General features: G+C 45.7%; 1 protein-coding gene across 1 annotated transcript in view; it reads right to left on the reverse strand.

Annotated features, from left to right (window-relative positions):
- Positions 1-21429, reverse strand: part of LOC146182982 (uncharacterized) — a 109964-nt gene that overhangs the window by 18657 nt on the left and 69878 nt on the right. The window contains exons 7-8 of the mRNA XM_084608316.1: positions 18486-18542; positions 3957-4010 (exon numbers count right to left, since the gene is read on the reverse strand). Coding sequence (XP_084464442.1) covers positions 3957-4010; positions 18486-18542 — 111 coding nt within the window. The remainder of the gene's footprint in view (positions 1-3956; positions 4011-18485; positions 18543-21429) is intronic.

The following is a 21429-nucleotide window of genomic DNA, read 5'->3' on the forward strand; positions in this document are numbered from 1 at the left end:
TACGTCCAGAGCGATATATAACGCGGATGTCAAATTCCTGAAGGCGGAGAGCCCATCGTGCGAGGCGGCCGGACGGGTCTTTAAGAGAGGAGAGCCAACATAACGCGTGGTGGTCCGTGACGACGTCAAACTGGCGACCGCACAGGTAGGGTCGGAATTTTGTTAGTGCCCACACAATGGCCAAACACTCCTTTTCCGTAACTGAGTAGTTGCATTCAGTTTTGGAGAGGACGCGACTCGCGTATGCGACGACGTATTCTTGAAAGCCATTTTTCCGTTGCGCCAAAACCGCCCCGAGGCCAACGCCACTCGCATCAGTATGGACCTCGGTAGGAGCTGTGTAGTTGTAGTGGCGGAGGATTGGTGGCGAAGTCAAAAGACGGCGCAATGCGGTGAACGCTTCGTCGCCCTCGACTGACCACGCAGTTAAGTCACTGTTTCCCCCGAGTAGCTTCGTGAGGGGTGCAATTATAGAGGCGAAATTCCGCACGAAGCGCCGAAAATAGGAGCATAGACCAACGAAGCTTGGAAGTTGCTTGAACGAGACCGGCTTAGAAAACTCCGCCACATCGCGCAGCTTGGCCGGATTAGGGAGAACACCTTCCCTAGAGACGATGTGTCCCAAAATGGTCAACTCCCGGGATTGAAGTGACACTTCTTGAGATTCAGATGTAGGCCGGCGTCAGTAAGACAAACAAAAACTTGCCGCAAGCACTCTAGGTGCGTGGCGAAGTCGGTGGAAAAGACAAAAATGTCGTCCAGGTAGCAGAGGCAGATGTGTCACTTGAACTTCCGCAAGAAGTTATCCATCATCCTCTCGAATGTGGCGGGCGCGTTGCACAAACCGAAGGGCATTACATTAAATTCATAGAGGCCATCCGGGGTCACAAATGCGGTCTTCTCTCTGTCATAGGCGGCCATTGGTACTTGCCAGTGACCGGAACGTAAATCAAGAGACTAAAAGTACTCGGCACCTTGGAGGCAATCAAGAGCGTCGTCTATACGCGGCAGGGGGTGATTGTCCTTGTGGGTAATTTTGTTCATTCGCCGGTACTTGACACAAAAGCGAACTGAGCCATCTTTCTTCTTTACTAGGACCACTGGTGAAGACTAGGCGCTTTGAGACGGCGGGTTACACCATGTTGTAGCATGTCCTCAACTTGCTCACTGATGACGCGACGCTCTGCCGCTGACACACGATAGGGTCGCTGTCGAAAAGGCGAGTTAGAGCCGGTCTGAATGTGATGCGCGACTTTGGTAGTGCGGCCGAGAGGTGTATGGGCGGCGTCGAAAGCGGAGCGAAACGTCTGTAAAAAGGCCACAAGCTGCGTCCGGCAGGTGGAAGGAAGAGCGTCATCTATGGCGTTTCGGAAGAAGTTATCTGGCAACGAATCAGACGTCGAATAGGACTGGAGAGCATCGATGTAGTTACTATGGTAGGTCTCAGAGGCGTCTAGGTTAGAGAGAAGGTTGGCTGGTTGAACAGAACCGTGAGATGCCCCACGTAGCAGAGTATTCGGGCGCGGAGACGGATTGTAGATGAGTAGCATCGTGAAGCCACCGTAAACATCGAGAACAGCAGACGGCAGCGGCAGGTGCTTGCGATGGATGAAGAATGCAGACGGCGTCAATAAAACACTAACGGCTGACACGGCAGGACACGATAAAGGCACAAGGGCCCAGGCCTCTGGTGCTACGTCGACATCTTCAGCGATGGTAAGCTTTTGAGGACACAGTGAACTGTTGTCGTCGGGCAGTGCGTCGCACAGTGCAGAAAATTTCACTTCAGCTCGGCTGCAATCGATCACGGCGTTATTTTTAGACAAGAAGTCCCATCCGAGGATGACGTCGTGGGAGCAAGACGACAAAACTAGGAACTCAACACTATACAAAACACCTTCAATGACGACACGTGCTGTACATGCTGCTAAAGGTGCCATCCTCTCTTCACTGGCAGTGCGGAGTGACAAACCATCAAATGACGTCGTAACTTTGTGTAATCGTCGGCAGAGTCGCTCATGAATCACTGACACTGCAGCACCTGTATCACCCAGCGCATATACGGATAGACCATCGATAGAGATCACTATAACGTTCGTGGGCGAAATTTGAGGCCTTGAGCTTCTCGCAGAGCACGTAGGTCTTGCCTCAGGAACCGCGGAGCTTAGTATCCCTCGTCAGCAGGTGGTGGTCACCGGCGCATTGGTGACAGTGACCGGCGCCGCGGAGAAGGAGAACGACGGGTTGTATACGAACGCTGTTCTGTGGCGTACGCAGGCGGAGAGTGGGCAGAATGAAGCAGCGGCGGGGAGTAATCAGAAAACGGAGGCCCGGTGGCGCGGCCATGCGACGACGAAATCGACGAGCCACATGTCCAGCGAAACCACAGTAGTAGCGAATTGGGCGATTGTCCGAAGTACGCCAAGGCTTGTAACAGCGCGGACTGGAACGATGAAGCTGAGCCGTTTGATCAAGCGGTGCAGGGCGCATGGCAGGCTGCATGGGTAGTGACGGCTTAGGCGGTGGCCGCGCAGCCACAGCCGCGTAGGTCAAAGGGGCTGGAAGAGCAGGTTGACTATACTGGGTTGGTGCTCCGACGTATGTCAAAGGAGCAACAGAAGGAGCTTCAGGAAGCGTGGGAAGTGCTTCTACGACTTGTTCGCGGATGACGTTTTGCAACTTCGGCACCAAAGGAGACGGAGCGTCAGGACGTTGGTAAGCGAGTGATAGTTGACGGGCAACTTCTCGAACAAACTGTTTTATTTGTGGCTGCAAGGACGACTGGTCTGTGTCAGCTGTTAAAGCTGAAAGGGGTTCCTGGTGTGAGAGCGAAGATCGAGTGATGTTGCGGCGCTTGCGTAATTCATCAAAGTTTTGGCATGCATTGAAAGCATCGACGACGGTTGCTGGATTTCTGGCCAGAAGCATCTGGAACGCGTCATCATCAATCCCTTGCATATTGTGACCAATCTTGGCATGGTCTGGCATTGAAGTTTCCAAGCGCTTGCAAAGGTCTACAACATCTTCAATATAACTGGTAAAATTTTCGCCAGGAAGCTGTGCACGGCCGCGCAGGTGTTGCTCAGCACGCAGCTTGCGCACAGTAGGTCGACCGAAGATATCGGCAAAACTGGTCTTGAAAGCAGACCACGAAGTGATGTCGGTCTCTTGGTTGTGGAACCATAGGTTGTCCACGTCCGTTAGGTAGAATATTACATTACTGAATTTTCGGGCGTCCTCCCATTGGTTGTGAGTACTAAACCGCTCATATGAATCTAGCCAGTCTTCCACGTTATGGTCGCCGGTTCCGTTGAATATAGGAGGATCCCGTTGGCACAAAACTCTAGCGCAGAAGACGGCGGACGAGGGCCCGGTTGGACTAGGGGTGCTGGCTTTGTTCATGACTGTTGGCGGGAGTGTGCGGCTTCGTAGCTCCAGGACGGCAGATAATCCCCATCTCCACCAAGTGAAAGGGGGTGTTTACTGTCTTTTAACAGGGATAATAGCCCTCTCTAAGTTGCACAGAGAACCACACAAGAACACAGCCAGTCTAGGCCTCCACAAGTGATCTCGAGTAGCGCAGCGGCATTTCGTCGTTCTTCTCCTCGTCTTTGTGATATCCTCGCCTAGTTCATCCTCGTCTTCATAATATCTTCGCTGAGTTCACTACAACGTCATTTTCAACTTCAACGCAAAACCCCTTTCTATGCGTTAACAGCGTTATATAGTTTGGAATAACTGAATATCTAGAATACTCAAGAAATGAAGAAGGTGCCCTTTAAGTGCATGTAAGGAACACAATTATATGAGCTGCATTTCAGAGTTGATGCTTGGTTAAACTAAGACTCGTTCAGACATTCGTTTTAATAACAATAAGCCCTACTTAAAGGAAACAAACGACATGGCATCAAGTCATGCATTCTTATACTGTCGATTATCCACGAGGCATCTCTTACCACTGTCCCAGTTTTCTTCCTCTTCACATTCTGTCGCAGCAGGTGGTTGGCCACCTGCACACAAATTACTATTAGTGAGGAATGCTATCAACGTGCCCAGTTTTACTCATCTAAAGTTCTGCATTTGTTTATGATAGTGCGTAAAGCAGCTTGACCATCGCGACCTCTTTTAAAGCAATGCTGACTGCTCTGATAGAAGCAACACATTCAAACGTGCCATAAAAGGATACCTATTTGCAAACAATATTGAAACTTCTCCAATCTAACTTTTCAAAATTTTTCTACGTTGATCTCAACAATTTGGTTGAATTTTCTTGGTAGGAGCAAATGAATCAACCGCCTATGTTAGCAGCTTAAGACTGGATGGCCAATTATGATTCTTTTGTATATGCCTGTAATACGGATTATTTTGCTTTTGTTGTGTACTTCTTTTGCTGCTGTGATTTCACGTCTGTAACACTCTTTTTGCAGCATATGCGTTTATTATCTGTGTTAGGTTGTATATGCCTAGATTGATAAAGTATTATTTCACTGGTCTGTCAAACTTTGCTTGGGCGCCGAGGCATCGTCAGGTTTTTCAACCTTTTGCGTCGGCTGCCCCTTTCTATAGAAAGAATAGAAGAACAAGAATACAAATATATGAATAATGGAAAATTATAGCACAACATTGTCGATTTTGTTCGCTCCCTGAGCAAACAGCGATGCGGACAAACCGTAGCAAGTAGGATAAGCCATAGACTGCACAGTGTTTCAAGTAGCAGAAGAGAGTGTTTGTTAATTATTTGCTGTCACATGTCAAGAACTCGAGAATTTCGTTATTTGCAGATGAATTCAAATTATTCCGTAAGATTGGAGATATTAAGGACTGCCGCTAATTGCAAGCTGACATTAACAACGTGAGAAATGGTGTTTGTTGAATCGCTTAAAGTTCAATATTAAGAAGACTTCTTTCATGTCTCTAAGTAGGAAACGCGACGCAGTTGTGTTTGATTAAACACTTTTGGCGGGTCAGATTTCTCGTGTGGCCCATGTACGAGACCTTGGTGGTGTTGTTGATTCAAGGCTTGATTTTAGATTGCATCTAAACTCAATTGTGTTACGCGCATGGAGACGTTTTGGTCTTATCTCTAGTAAATGTGCATTTGCTTTCCCTGCAGCAACCTCTCTCAACCGGACTGACACAAGATAGCGATTCCCTGAGTGCACCACATGCATTCACAGGCTACTAGTACGTCAAGCACCCACTATTCGCACCACATCGAAAAGAAGCGGCCAGCACGGATTTGTCGTGCGCAAGCCACGTTTCCAATTCTGCAGGATAATTGCTCATATAAGTTATTTTATCTTTCCCTTCAGCAAACTTTCAAACATGTCGTCAGCAAAACAGAGCTCACTTATTCTCGGCATCAAGTGGTGCAGCACACATCCCGTATTTTGCGTGCCGAGCCCGCTCTTCTCTCGTGAAAGCCCCTTCATTGTACTTTCATACTTAAACCGCGGAGACGTGCGCAAAGGGCATGTCTTCCGTTTAGGTATACATACTACCTATAAATCGCCAGAACGATACCACCCCTGGTGAACAGACCTTGGTGGATGAGGGGGTGCATCCTAGTAACAAGCTTAATGGACGAAACACAGACAATGACTAGGAAACAGGACAAGAGCTGCATCTCAGAACGTGGCTAATGTGGATAGTTCGTAATACATAACAGCTAAATGTACTACACAGAGCAACTTTATGACTAGAGCCAAGAAAATAGGGGATATTGCAGCGAAACCTTCAAAACTCTATTTGTTGTTTTTTAACAGCCGCCGGCATGCGGCCTTATCACTCTGATTCTGGATCGAGTATCAGTTCTGTGTTCTTTGTTTGTTTATGCTCGATGTCGCGAGACGCACCTTTATCAGTTTCGTTGTAGCGAAAGATGCACGAGATCTATCTCGAAGATTCCGGCCACTCGTGCGTCTTCCTACAATGTTCGAGCATGTTCTTGTAGCAGTTGCGACGTTATCTAGATTGTTCTGAGCAGCCTTTAAATTGAGCTTTGACGAGTGCAACGGGCATTCTTTGTTCGACGATCGACGAGCAAGTTTGTTGCTATCGCCGCCGCCGAGTTGCTTAGTTGTTTTGCGGGCGCAAGTCAGCGCAATAAAAAGTTCATTTCAGTACCATCAAGACTGTGTCTTCTTTGGTGTCAACGGCCTTGTCACCACAACGTGACATCTGGTGGAGGTGCTGCCCGTGATCCTTCAACTGAAGACCTCAGCCTTATTCCTGTTACCCTGAGGGACCAGCCTTCGGGTCACCGAGTCAGCCGCCGACTCCAAGGCCTACAACCGGAACACGGTCTGCTGCCTTACCCCGTTTTACTCCAGAAGGCATCAACATCGCAAATGGCCCAGCCAACAGCACCAGTCATCTTCGTGACGCCCCGGAAGCCTCCATTTTCCAAGGACTGCCCAGTGAAGATGCGGAAGACTAGATGGACCTTTTCGACCGTGTGGCAGAATTCAACGGCTGGAACGACGCCGCGAAATTCAGGCAGGTCTACTTTGTTCTTCAAGGACATGCCCGAATTTGTTTCGAAAATCATGAGGCAGCTATGAAGGATTGGAAGATTTACTAGGAAGCATTTCTGACTGCCTTTTTAAACGTCGTCCGAAAGAAAAGAGCCCAGGCTTTCCTTCGTCAAGACTTCAACTCCCTGACGAGCCAGTCCTGGCGTACATTGAGAAGATGAAGCGCCTCTTTCTCCGAGCCGACCCGAACATTACCGAAGGTGAGAGAGTCAAATTTTTAGAGCGAGGCGTTAAAGAATCGCTTTTTACAGGTCTTGTTCGAAATCCGCCAAAAAAAGTGGCCGAACTTGATACGGAAGCGTCTACGATCGAGTAGACGTTAGACACCCGGATGCACCACTACGAGCGACCACTTCAACCGGACTACTCAAGCCACTACCCAAACGCATCTGCGGGCGGGGATAATCTTCGGCACCTCATCCGAGAGATATTGCGAGAGGAGCTCCGCCCATTGCTGCCATCATCACAACCCCAGGTTGCGACGCTCGCGGACGTCGTACGTCAAGAAGTCCAGCAGGCACTGGGCGTTCCTCAAGCGACGACTCCCATGGCTCCAGTGTATGAAAAAGCCGCGATGAATTATGCTGCTGCATTACGTCGTCCTCCAGCCCGACGCGACCTCCCAAGCCCTCGTCGCTGCCATCCTGCCCCCGAAAGCCGCCCCTTGGCCCCCGCCCGCCAAGTCTACCAACAATATCCAAGCCCCAGGAGATGCGATGCCTGGAGGACATCTAACAACCGACCGCTCTGCTTCCTTTGTGGAGAGGCAGGATACATCATACGTCACTGCCCGTACAGGCGGATCGGCCTCCGTGATTTTGCTCTCGACGCTCCGCGACCCCGTCCTGGCGAGGGACCACAGGAAATCAACGACGGCCTGCCGAAGTTTCCCACTACGTGAAGACATTTCGTGAGTGCCAACGAAGCAAGACGCCGCCTATCAGACCAGGACTACTAAACCCGACTCCGCCCCCAGACCTGCCCTTTCAACAAATTGGGATGGATCTCCTCGGCCCCTTTCCAGCTTTGTCTATGAGTAACAAGTGGATCATCGTGGCCACTGACTACCTTACCCGTTACGCCGAAGCGAAAGCACTGCCAAATGGTACAATGGCAGAAGTTGCCAAATGTTTTGTCGAAGAAATTCTCTTGCGACACGGCGCCCCAGAAGTGCTAATCATGGACAGTCGAACGGCGTTTACGGTTGAGTTGACGCAAGCCTTCCTGGAATACAGTCATACAAGCCATCGACGAACTGCGTACCATCCCCAGACCAATGGCCGTACGGAGCGCCTGAACAAAACGATCGCGGACATGATCGCCATGTACGTCGATGCTGAACACAAGACCTGAGAGGTCATCTTGCCGTACGTGATCTTTGCGTATAACGCGGCTGTCCAGGAGACGACCAGAGCGACGCCGTTCAAGCTTGTGTACGGCAGGGAGCCCACGATGACGCTCAACACAATACTGCCGCACGTAAGCAAAGAGGACAACCCTGACGTCGCTGCCTACCTGCAGCGTGCAGAGGAAGCCCGACGACTCGCACGGTTGCGTATTAAAGAACAACAGCGCACCGACAGCCGACGATACAACTTACGACGACGTGACGCACAGTACAATTAAGGAGACCAAGTGTGGGTTCGGACACCAATTCGCTGTCGCGGACTAAGTGAAACGTTCTTGCGTCGATACTTCGGGCCGTACAAAATCATTCACCGCGTCGGACCACTGGGCTATGAAGTCGTTCCCGACGGAACGTCAGCATCACAACGTCGACGCGCACGCCCAGAAATTGTACATGTTGTACGGCTGATGCATTATTACACGCATTAAGGAATCTGTAGTGTATAAACTTTGCATTGTTTTTATTTAAATCGCTTTGTTTTGCAACATCCAGGCGATGTTTTTTTAAGCGGGAAGTAATGCCGCGAAACCTCCAAAACTGTATTTGTTGTTTTTTAGCAGCCGCCGGTATGCGGCCTTATCACTACGATTCTGGATCGCGTATCAGTTCTGTATTCTTTGTTTGTTAATGCTCGATGTCGCGAGACGCACCTTTATCAGTTTCGTTGTAGCTCAAGATGCACAGAGATCTGTCTCGAAGATTATGGCCACCCGCTTGTCGTTCTACAATGTTCCAGCTTGTGCTTGTAGCAGTTGCGACGTTATCTAGATTGTTCTGAGCAGCCTTTAAATTGAGCGTTGACGAGTGCGACCGGCATTCTTCGTTCGACGATCGACGAGCACGTTTATTGCTATCGCCGCCGCCGTGTTGCTGTGTTGTTTTGCGGGCTCAAGTCAGCCCAATAGAGTTCATTTCGGTAACTTCAAGCCTGTGTCTTCTTTTTGTATCAACGGCCTCGTCACCACTACGTGACGATATGTTGCTCCTTTTTTTATTCGTGCTAGTCTTGGACTTCTGTGTAGAATTTTCAGATGTGGCCTGTCTGCTTCACGTTGTCTGTTTTGCGGATTTTCTTCTGGTTTCTACGTGAAACGCGCCAAGTCGCCAGCATTGCGGGAGCAGTGGTATTTTTTAAATATAACGTGAAGCTAAAGAGATCACGGTTGGCGTCTGAACATCAGCTAGAGAAAAAAAAATAACTTCGAAGAATGAGAAAAAAAAAGCGATTAAACAGCTAACCGCTCGAGGAGAAATTCTTTAATTCAACGTATACACTATACGATCGGGATGGATGCGGAATACAGAACATGATGCCTATTGACGTGATGGAATGCGGTTGGCTTTGACGGCCGCTGCCGTGAAGCGGCGTCAATAGAACTCACCGCTACCTTTGAATACACTTCGGCAGACACTTTTCCGTACAATGGGCTCCTGCTTGATGCTTTCGTTGTCATCATTGTATTATATTGGATTAGAGTGGGCGATAAATAGGTCGACCGTATTGACATGTACTGCTCCGTCCCGTTGGCTCATTGGTCAGGGCCTTCACCATATTATCCTGAGCAGCGGATTATATCCCGTACACCTAAACCGTTTTTCCAGGGAGGCGCAACACAAGATTGGCGTGTACTCTGCGATTTATGTGCGCAGTGAGAACGCCAACCAGAAAGAATTTTCGCAGCCCATCATTGCGAAGTGAGTAGGCAGGCGTACAGCACGGCTTCAGCCATGTCTGACAGACAACCTATTCTACTGCTACAGGTGCGTAACTGTCTTTCTATACACTCACAAAAGAACGACAATCGCTGCGTGTTGCTGTTCCCGTGCCCACGGGTTTGCTTTGAAATATTATCCGAGTGTCTAAACAATGGTGTTTTAGTACTGATGTCAGGAGATGTTGAAGAAAATCCCAGCCCTCCCCCCTTAACACGCAGTGCTCAAAATAAAGGATCCGCTAGCGCAATTGAAAGCTCCGCGGACCAAATAGAACCATGCGTGCCTATAACTAGAGCAACAACTTCCCAAAACGACGAGATACTGCACGTCCTCAGGCTTCTGCAGGAGCAGTCGGCTTCAGTGACCACCAGTATTCAGAAGCTAAAACAAAGTGTTGTGAAATCCGTCAAGCTGAGGAAAATATTGGATTAGTTGTCGGGGACATAATCAGCAGGCTTGCACAGGTTGAACGAAAAGTGGAAGAAAAAGACAATCTTAAAGGAAATATGGAACACACAATCAGCGATCTCCGCAAGCAAAATGCGCTTTTTGCAATTGCGGTTGAGCGAACTGGAGGACAGAACCCGGCGCGATAACTTGTTATTCCACAGAATTGCGGATCAAAAAGAAACATGGCAGCAAACCGATGCGAAAGTGCTGAACCTGCTCGATAACGAGATAGCTTCATCGGACATTCAGTGCGCGCATAGAATCGGACAACACAACTCTTCTAGAAACCGCCCCGTTATAGTGAAATTCACGAATTACAAGACCAAAGAAAAAGTTTTGCAAGCAAAACCAACGCTAAACGATAACGAAATAAGTATAACAAAGGACTTTCCCCAGCCACACGCCAAGCCAGAAAGAGGTTAATCGAATATGCCAAATCCTTACCCGGCTCGCCATTCTTCAAGCTCAAGTACAATAAGCTAGTTATCGACAAGTGCTTTACATATGATCCTATCGCAGACAACATATCAGAGTTACCCCGCGCTACCTCAAAGCAAACGGTCGCTGGTAGTCCGGTTACTAGTTCAACGCAGTCACCTTCTGAGCAACAAAATGCATCGTTATCCGAATAACGTATACAGAGGGGTAGTGGCTGTAGTTCCCCACCAACACACGTGTTTGCTTGTTCACTAAATAAGAAGCGCTATCAAAAAATTTACTGAACTTTCGTCTCTTGGCGACTCTTGTTCCGCTGATATTTCAGTACTAACCGAGACAAGGCTTCATGGGCACATTCGCGGCAGTGAAATTCTTGACTCGCCTAACAAAATTCAATTCTATCGATGCGATAGAAGCGCAAGGCAAGGTGGTGGTGCCCTTATAGCCGTTAACAAACACATCGAATATTTCGCTCTTAACATAGCTATGTTTTTGGAAATGGAACGGGTAAATCTAAAACTAACTTACCGTCATGTTATATTAGGGGCTTGTTATCGCGCTCCGAACAAATCACTGACATTTGTCTCTGAGCTTCATGGCACCATTTACATCGTAACGGCGCGATTCCCGAAAACACCTATATTTTTACTGGGTGATTTTATTTTCCTGAAATTATCTGGCTGGAAGGCGCTAATCCTATACATTTCAGTTCCTCGACTTCTTAAGAATTTGTAGATTATGTTCGGTGTTTTAACCTAGCGCAGATTGTCACAAAACCAACACGCATAACCGATACTACAGCTAACATACTAGATCTAGTTCTTTGTTCAAGCCCTGAATTATGCTCAGAAAAAACATTCTTACTAGGTGTGAGATCATCTTGCATTAAATGTTCACATTACCATCTCCAAACAGAAAAGATCAAAGGCAACTAAATCACTGCGTAATTACCATCGCGCCGACTTTAACCAAATGAACCACAAGCTAATACTCTTTCTAACGAAGCTCCTAGAAGGTTTTGAGCTACGCCCCGTTGAAGCTAACTGGACATTGTTCAAGAACAAGGTTGCTGAGCTTACTGTTTCATTCCTATTCGAAATATCCCATATAATCCAAAGGCACCGTGGTATAGCTCGCACATTAGGCGGCTATCTAACCGATAGAAATGCTTATACCGGTTAGGTAAAACCTCGCGCCGCCAGTTTCGCTGGTCATCATATCGCATCGCAAATGATGCTTATATTTCTGCCGTTACAAATGCTAAAAAATGTTTTTCACTAAGACTTTACCGGATATGCTGATAGCAAATCCTAGAAAAGTTTGGAAAGTTTGCTAATCCGGCAGACAGGTCTAAAATCACTCTAACAAGCTCCGACGACGAACCTATTCCTGACAGTGAATGCTGATCAATATTAAAACATGTTTTCTCCAGTTTCTTCAATAAATCTCTGTTTAGCTACTTATCTTTTTTGTCGCGCTTATAATTATCTACCAATATACCCTATCACTATCAACCCCGATGGGATCGCCAAAATTATTGATGGCCTGAAACCTTTTTCAGCAGCCGGAACTGACTGCATAAACTCAGTTTTTAAAAAGAACAAGATTATATTCTTCTATTATTCTGTCTAAAGTATTCCAGCAATCTCTTGAGCATAGTACAATGCCGGCAGACTGGAAAATAGGGAAAGTGATTCCAGTACATAAATCTGGAAACAAACATTCACCTAATAATTATCGCCCTATTTCAATTGCCAGTATCCCCTGTAAGGTTCTCGAATATATCATTTTTTTTTCACACATAGTAAACTTTTTAGAATCTAACTCGTTTTTCAACGTGCACAACATGGTGTTCGCAAGTCTATTCGTGCGAAACACAACTTGTCCTTTTTACCCACAGGCTGCATACAATTCTTCATCGTCATTCAACTGCAGATTGCCTCTTTTTAAATTTCTCTAAGGCGTTTGATAAGGTTTGTCACCGGCTTCTGTTACTAAAATTGCGCACAATAGGACTTGACACGAATGTACTGAAATTGCTTGAACGCTTTCTAACAAAACGTCAGCAGTTCGTAGCAGCTACTAACTAAGCTTACACCCCGTCCTTTCTGGTAATCCGCAAGGTACCGTGCTTGGGCCCTTACTCTTCTTAATATTCAATAATGACCTGCCTGATACTGTTACCTCATCAATTCATGTATTTGCCGATGATTGTGTCCTTTTCCGTGAAATAATAACTGATGATGACGTACGCGCAATGCAAACTGATATTAACAATATCTCTTCCTGGTGCAATGCATAGGAAATGACACTAAATTTTAACAAATGTAAATTCTTACAAGTGTCAAGGTCGACTGGCAACTTACCTGCATATCAACTTAACAAAGTTGCTCTCGAATCAGTAAAGTCATACAAGTACCTAGGCATTCACATCACATCTAACCTTAGCTGAGAACGCACGTCGAATTTATTGTCAACAAAGCTAACCGCCTGTTAGGCTACTTAAAACGGAACTTTCCCTCAGCCCCTGCTAACACAAAAGCTTCTTTTCTACAAAACCATTGTTCGTTCGCAACTCGAATACGCATCGTCAGTTTGGGATCCATGCACTAATGATCTTATTAACCAGCTAGAAATGACTCAGATCAACGCAGCTTCATTCAACTTCTCCAGCTATCATCGCACTGCCAGCGTATCAACAATGAAATCTAATCTCAACCTGTTAACTCTCGCAACTCGTCGAAAGCTCGCACGTATATGCCTGTTTCATAAGATATTTTATTATGATGACATACGCAATAAACTGCTCATTCCACCTTCTTATAAATCATCTCACATAGACCACATTCACAAAGTGGGCATAACTGCATGCAATGGTAGAAGTTTCCTTGACTCATTTATACCCCGCACATCGAAAGACTGGAATCGCCTTCTCACTCCTATTGCAACCATCACTAATTTTTCAATATTCCAGGTTGCCGTGCGCAATGTCTGCCATGCAAATTTTTGTTTGTACTGTATAATTTGTGCTTTAATTTTCCAGTGTTCACCTCGGAGTACCGTGAATTTAAACATTTCCGCCAAAATACTGTTTACATATTGTTTAATGATATCTTCTAAATACATTGTTTGAGTGCGAAATAATACTTGTGCAGTATTACGCAATTCTTAACTATGCTGACATCTTTTTTTTATTGTATACTTTTTATGCTGTGCATATTTTGTATTCTTGTACTCCACCTACTCGACTCTGTAATGTTCTTACCCTGAGGATAACAATAAACAAAAAATAAAAAATAAAAAGTCCCTCTAAGCCGATCTCGCTTCAGTATAAATCCTTCCAAACGAATCCGCCTTCAGAAGTAATATGAACTGTATCTTTCAGCAAGACATCCAAAGAAGAGTTTTCCTATTATACAAAACAAAGTGTCTTGCGAAATGTCCTGTTCATTTCATTGGTCTTTTAGGTGGCACTTATAGCTTTGGATTACATGGCACTTCCTTCAGTTACTGCGTTTCTGCGATAATATACGACACAACGATTATCTTCTTCTGTTCAGCATTATTAGCTTTTTTTCAGCATTGCCGCGCCCAAATTTCTTATGTCAACTGAGACAACTAGAGCTTTTCAATATTGTTTACAGCTTAATTAGCACGAATGGTATTAATTAGTAGTCGCTCGCGACGGTTGTAATGGCCAAGTTACGTCTGCCAATATATAATAATAATAATAATAATCTTTATTCAGTATAGTTAAAACAACATACACAAAAAGGAAGCGCGAAAGCCACAAGTGGGCTTGTGCGGCGACAACCGGCAGCCGCGGCAATCTGGGCGCTACATCAGAACTCCATCAGAGGCAAAAAAACGAAATGAAACAAGAAAAATAAACCCAGAGAAACATTTGGCACAACACATTATCAAAAAGTGCACTGATAACATCAGTACATATTAAAGGTTCTCTAACGCTGGAACAGTAACTCTCAGTGTTTTGCAGGTGGCCAAAGAAAATACATCGTACAGTAGTTCGCTGAAGATACCTGGAACATAATAGCGTCTTGTTGCTTTACCGTAGTGAGTGCGCACTCTCGCTTCAAGATAACGAGGAACACGTCTCAACGGTACCGGTTTCGTGTTTTTGTGCTCGTATGCACTGCTCCAAAAATATTTTAGTACTAAAATTAGTTTAAAAAGATTGTCAAAAGAAGGCAAACTGGCTGTTCTAAAAACACTGTTGAGCAAATTCTCCTGTGGCATGTAGAGGACGCTTGTAGCTATGTTTTTAAAATCCTATTAACTCGACATCTCCATGTGAAAGAGCAGTTAAAAAAACAACACATACCATATATTAAAACACTATACCCCAGAGCCTAGGCGATTAATTTTCTGTTAGAAAAAGGCATTATGTTTTTGAAATTAGGCAACATACATGCAACACTTCTAAGCCTCTTACAAATGTGGGTGAACTGAGTATTCCATGTCAGATGACTGTCTATGTGCATACCAAGATACTTAACCGACTGGGCGCTAGCTATAGGTTGACAAGAACACAAAGAGCAATATGAGGGGTGTAAATATATGAAACCTACACTTGGTACATCATTTTGCGGGTTACGAAAACAGACAAGTCTGGATTTGGTGCTAATTATTAGTATTGAGTTTGAGGCATAGCACTGACTAAATTTAATAGCGTCCTCCTAAAGATTAGCCAGGGAACATGAAAACTCAGGGTTGCTTGATACTAGTTCATTCGTTATTACAGCGCAAAGGTGGCACATAACAAGGGGAGGACACAACAGCACGACACAACAGTGCTGTTGTGTCCTCCTCTTGTTCTGTTCCGTCTTTGCACTGTAATAATGAATGTATGTAACCAACTCGCCCAAAATGTTGTATTATTGATAATAGTAAAGTGTCATCGGCGTAAAGAAATAGGGTGCATGCTTTCACGTGGTCACAAATACCATTCACCTCCGTTGAACAACTCGCTTCTTTTATTCACTGTTGGCATATATTGTCTATCAAGGAAGCAAGAATCACGTTACTTTAATTCACCTTCTACACCAGAATCAGCACCAGAGATATTTCCACTGCTCGTGCAGAAATACTAGTGGGCAAACACTTCTGAGGCATCAGGTGCAATTTGGATTGAAGAATAAGAGTGACAGCCTAAGAGAACAGTTCAAACAAAACCAACTGCGACCGCCTTCTAAATCGACGTAGTAATTCCTGATCCCCTCATCCCAACTTGACATAACATTGATATGCAGCGTGCGATTGTCACAATATGTCTGCACACAATGTTAGCCTTTTTCGAATCACAGTGGTGAAACGTAACTCCTCGCTGATATTTACCCGCCGTTATCGAATGCGCACTGGAGCATTTGGGAATATACTCCATAACGTGGGAGGAAAAATTTATTAACCCCCTCCCAGACGCCGGTAGAGGGACACAATGCGACAATACTTAGTAGACACCATAGCGTCAAAGCGAAGAAAACATTCTTGAAGGTCTGGAGAATGAACTAGGGGACACTGCCATTCTGGGCTCCTTACTCCGTCAAATGAGCTAACCGGGAAAAGTTACCAAGTGGCAAGGTTCAAAGGATACGATCATAAAAGTGAATCAAAAACTGTATTCATCAAATGAAGTTTAGAAGGGTACCCCAAGACACAGTATATTTGAGATCGGCTAGGCAAACTGGTTCGGTGAGTTGGTTGAGAGTCATCTCTCTGAGACGGACGCTGGTCGCGGGTTCGACACATTAATAGAGACAGACAGACATTAAGTAATCTCACTTATCCAGCAGTGTAAGAAATTAACGTAATATAACACAAAATCACCCTCCATTGCTCTGGCGAAGCGAATATGGTTCACTGTAAAGTTCTGAAGTATCCTTTAGTTGTGCTTCGCCATGGTGGGGCAGTAGATAGGGATGCGGTATCGAGCCACGGCGGTCGCTTTTTAATGGAGGCGAAAAGCAAGGCGCGCCTGTTCTGTGCGATATCAGGCACTGTGAGTCGCGCACTACCCATGGGCTGCGCGTATGACATCGTATACGGCATGGACATGCGGGGATTTTTACCCCCAAGGTGCCTATATGATGAAGAGTATACGTGATCTATTAGAGAAGTTAAGTGATTAGTAAATAGACGAGAAGCAACGTCCATGAATGCTAGCATGAATCCAGAAATAGAGGTGGAAAACGGGAGCGCGTAACGCCGTTGTGTCAGCCACTTTTAGGATGTGGTCAGGATCCTTTCTCACATGATTAGTTACTTTCTTATAGCGAGAGTTACTTTGGCCATAGTCCCGCCATTTCGCGTGGGTCTCCGAAGAGCGAAGAAGGAAGAAAAAGAAAAAAATCAGGAAGAAGACAAAGAAGAGGAAGGAAAGAAGAAAAAAAGTAGACATGCTACTCGGTAGTTGGCAGAGGCGAACAACAACAGCGAGTTGTTATGGCAAAATGTTTGTTCTAACGTTGTTACGGTGGTAGGCGCCCGGAGTTAGACGTAGAGACGTTGTCTCACTACACACCAATGAGAATGGTTAACGACAAGAGGCAAGGGATGCTCATAGGTGAAGTTATTCCCCAAGCTGGAACCACATAGTAACTACGATGTCAAACGCATCTCTTTACTTTCAAGCCGAACCTAATCGAAGCCGTGTAGATTCCTCTCGCGTACCTGAAGCGTCAACCACAAGCTAAACCACGGTTAATGTTTCAAGATAATTTTGAGAGCACGTTTTTCCTTGAAAAAAATGCGGGCTGCCTCACGTTCACCCCAAAGAGGATAAAGACTTTTTGAGTGACTACAGCGAACTGACTTCAGCACACATCGGAGCTTGCAAAAATCCCCAATTGCCCTGTCAGCACCAATACCTTTACAATTTCTCCCCGTCGGAGTGGCACAGTGGTTACGGCTATCGAATTCTGTTCCCAACGATACTGGATCGCATCCCGTCCTTGGCGGCCGCTTTTGGGTGGGGCCGTAAACAAAGCCGCCCGTGCGCTGTACGATGTCAGTGTACGTTAAAGAACCCCAGGTGGTCGAAATTGCCGGAGTCCTCCACTGCGGCGTCTCTCATAGCTCCAGTCGCTTTGGAAAATTACACCCCCAAACCAACCAAACCAACGAAACCAACCTTTACAATTTCGCCAAACCAATCGAAGCATTCACTTTCTGCTGTCGAAGGTATTGCCATCCGTGTTAGTTTCCTTAAGCTGCGACTTTGTGTGCATCTCCTGGAAAGTAATATTTTGTTCTCTAGTGCTCATATTCGATTAATTGTTTATAGTAATTAAAATAATGATTTGAAAACAATGTGCTTCCCTGGCCGAAATTTTGACTTTGCGTGCAAAGAACAGCCCGTGCTTGCTAATTTGAACTACCAGACACGTATGGAATGCAAAAGAAAGCAATGACATTATTTTGACACTGTAGAATAAAGGCGTGCCCGAAACAACGTGGCGGCACGTGACACATGCCACTGCTCCTAAAGGGGAGAGGATATTCAGTTTTAAAATATACTGCCCCTCAGTGCTTCTGGTTGACGAATAATATTAGTACTCATCATCAAGTAAGTAGTGTTTATCTCCATACTTGTGGTCATTTCCGGGTGGAAAAATTACCCGCCGGAACCAAAGCAAATGAACCACTTAGGTTTTCGAGCATCAACACGGCTACAAGAAGCCAAGCGGTCGATTTTTGCCGGAAAAAACACTGTACGGCTCTCTCTTGAGTCTCTCGAAGACAAAATGGATGGTGATTAGTTGAGTGCACTATTTCTGCGGGAACACACGCTGCAGGTGCGGAAATAATTAGGCTACCAAATCGACAAAAACCTCACCTCTCATCGAAAACATCAGCGTTCGGCTAAGAATTGTTCGGCTGTTTCCGTATAAAGTCCGTGAAAAACCTCATGACAAGCTTACCAGCTCCAAAGTCGCCGCTCACGGCACCTGCCTCCAACGTCACTCTTTGATCTCCGACTGCACAGAAAACGTTTGAAGAACAACTTTCTTAGCAAGATTTATTGTTTACAATTGCGGAAACAAGGGCCAACCTTAAGCAAAGCCCTGTGCGAACTCTGCCAAAGCACTTCCCCTACACCCTCCCACGCCCCACTTTGTCCGTAGAACTCGTTTCTTTATATTTGCCTTTTCATCGTTCATCTTTTTTCTGGGGGACGCCTTATATTTAAACAGAATTGTTCCCACAGTTCAATAACTTGGCCTGTGTGTTTCAACGGCTGAAACCTGAAGGAAACCTGCCAATAGTTCATCGTCATCATCATCATCATCAGCCTGACTATACCCACTGCAGGGTGAAGGCATCTCCCATATTTCTCCAATTAACCCGGTTCTGTGCTAGCTGCATCCACTTCACCCCTGCGAACTTCTTAACCTCATCCGTCCACCTAACTTTCTGCCGCCCCCCGCTACGCTTTCTTTCCCTTGGATTCCAGTTCGTTACCCTAAGCGACCGTCGGTTATCCTCTCTTCGCACTACAAGTCCTGCCCATGCCCATTTCTTCTTCTTGAATTCCACTAGAATGTCAGTAACTTTAGTTATTTCTCTAACCCAATCTGCACGCTTCCTATCTCTTAGTAATTAGTGCGAATAATTAGCGCACGCCAGAAGTACCCACCACGCCTCCGCCGTAGGCTATGCCTGGATCATAGACCGCTAACATTACAGGCCGCTGATACGGTCTATAAACACATACACAAAGAGCTTATCAATGAAAAGAAAAATAAGTTTTGTTGCATTTCGAGACAACTTCAGTTAGAAGGTTGCGTGCACGAGCAAAGCGCAAATATTGGCTATCTGTTTGATTTATTCCTTTATAAAAAATGGACCAATTTTTAGAGACATGAATAGAGGTGACACCAAATCGACACGCACTATAGCTATGCCAATTAAATCGCAGCAACCTGCTCCTCCCAATGAAAGGACCAAAGCGTTCTAGAAGGCACTTTGAAACACTAAAGTGCGATGAAGCGAAAGCCATTATTGCGCGGAGGATAGAAAGCCTCACTTCGGCATCTCTATCTCCCTCTCTTTTTTCACTCCCATCTTCCTTCCTTCCTTTGCGGCGTAGTACATGTGTCCGCGGAAAATTGTGAAAAAAACTGCGCCTTTTTTATCCTTTAAATCCATGTCAAATGCCGCTGATGCAAGGCGTACTAACGCCTCCTAGACATCTGGGTCTGCTTCTGTTTTCTGTGCGGTGCGGTGTTCGAGGAAGGGGCAAATGAAAGGCGCCGCACGGACGCCTGAATCGGACGCAACGCGGGGTCAGCCTCGTGTATGCATGAATCTCCTGGAGACCTCGTGACCTGTCGTCGCTCACCCCTTGTCGAACACAGCCAGCATTTTATTGAACGCATGAAATTCACCGGCGTTGTATAATTTGTTTACAGGAAAGGAAAGGCGCAGTATGTGTCACTCGCGGAATCCCGCTATCATCCTCACTGTAGGCAAGGAGAAATATGAACAGCGCTTCACGATCCGTGGCGTCCTTCCTGGGTACATCAATTTATGCATGTATATGTCTCCCGGAATTTTGATGTGTGATCAAAGTGAGGGCTCGATGCTGGTGTAACTGTCTATTGCGGAATGCGACCTTGGTAAAGTGCTCGAAGTACTTACATCCAATGAAGGAAAAAAAAAATCCGTGCCGTGGTGCAGTTGGTAAAGCGCTGGGCTGCGAATCCAAGGCATGGAGGTTCGACTCCAGGGGGGATAAGGCTTATTATTTGCCTTTATCTCTCGCTCTCGAATGCCTGACTCCTCTCCTGTCAGCCTTCTGTCGACAGCGATGAGGCATAAAGGCCTTCGCCTTAATGAAGTGCTCATTTCGTAACGAACATCGTACAGAGCTATCTCTCTACCTATGGAACGGCATCGGTAAACTTCATTGCTTTGCTACAAGGGCCTTGAATATTAAACCGGGAGCAACCCACACGCTCGCACATACGCATTACTATAGATGGTGCAGCGGCAGGCAACTTGTGTGAGGCCATTTTTGCCGACATAAAGAGCATTCGCCTTCCAGCTCTTGTGACATCGCGAGCAAATAATGCAGGCATCCGAGGGAAAAAAAGTATCAACGTCGCTCATTTCATGAAGTTATCAGAGTGCGCGTCTTTATTTTATAATGCACCAGGTACCATAGGTACAACAATGACAAGAAATATGTCTTGCTCTTCAAAGAAAAATTGTGAAAGCCATTTTTACACAAAGTGAAAGATAGTGACTTGCGCTAAACAGTGAATGAACAAAACCTGTTGAATAAGAAAATTACAGTAAGCTATAAACATAAAATAAGTATTACTTAAATATACAACTCAAAAAACATGCGAAATAAAATCTTGCAACAATTAAATGTAAACGGCTTCACTGAAACAATAACGTGGTTTATACGCTGCTCTTGGCATTACGTATTTCTTCGCTGCTGAACAACAGTGCCTCGGCTGCGGACTAGTGTGACCTGTTTGGCGCACCACTTTCTTCACAAACATAGCCAAAGGTTCATGGGAGAAATATTGGCCAGGATGATCTCCTACTGAGATCATCCTGGCCAAGCTCTATACATGGCCCCATGCCTCTCGATTCCGGCTATATTATCAGTCTCGACTGCCTACCCGTCGATGACAGCCTCCTTGTAAAACCAATAACTTTCCTTCTAGGAATTGAATTCTTTTCCCAGGAATAATCAAAGGCTTATAAGAGCAGTCTTTAACTACGTCCTTAATATTTTTACGCTAGAAATTTAAAAGCACACTTCCGCCGATTCTCAATGTAGATATTACGATGCGTACATGCATTTTACCCGATAATTAATGAGTAATAGTGTACTGCCCATAAATGTTC

Source organism: Amblyomma maculatum, chromosome 7, assembly GCF_055883805.1.
Source record: "Amblyomma maculatum isolate TAMU_Amacu chromosome 7, ASM5588380v1, whole genome shotgun sequence".
In the NCBI taxonomy this organism is placed as follows: domain Eukaryota; kingdom Metazoa; phylum Arthropoda; class Arachnida; order Ixodida; family Ixodidae; genus Amblyomma; species Amblyomma maculatum.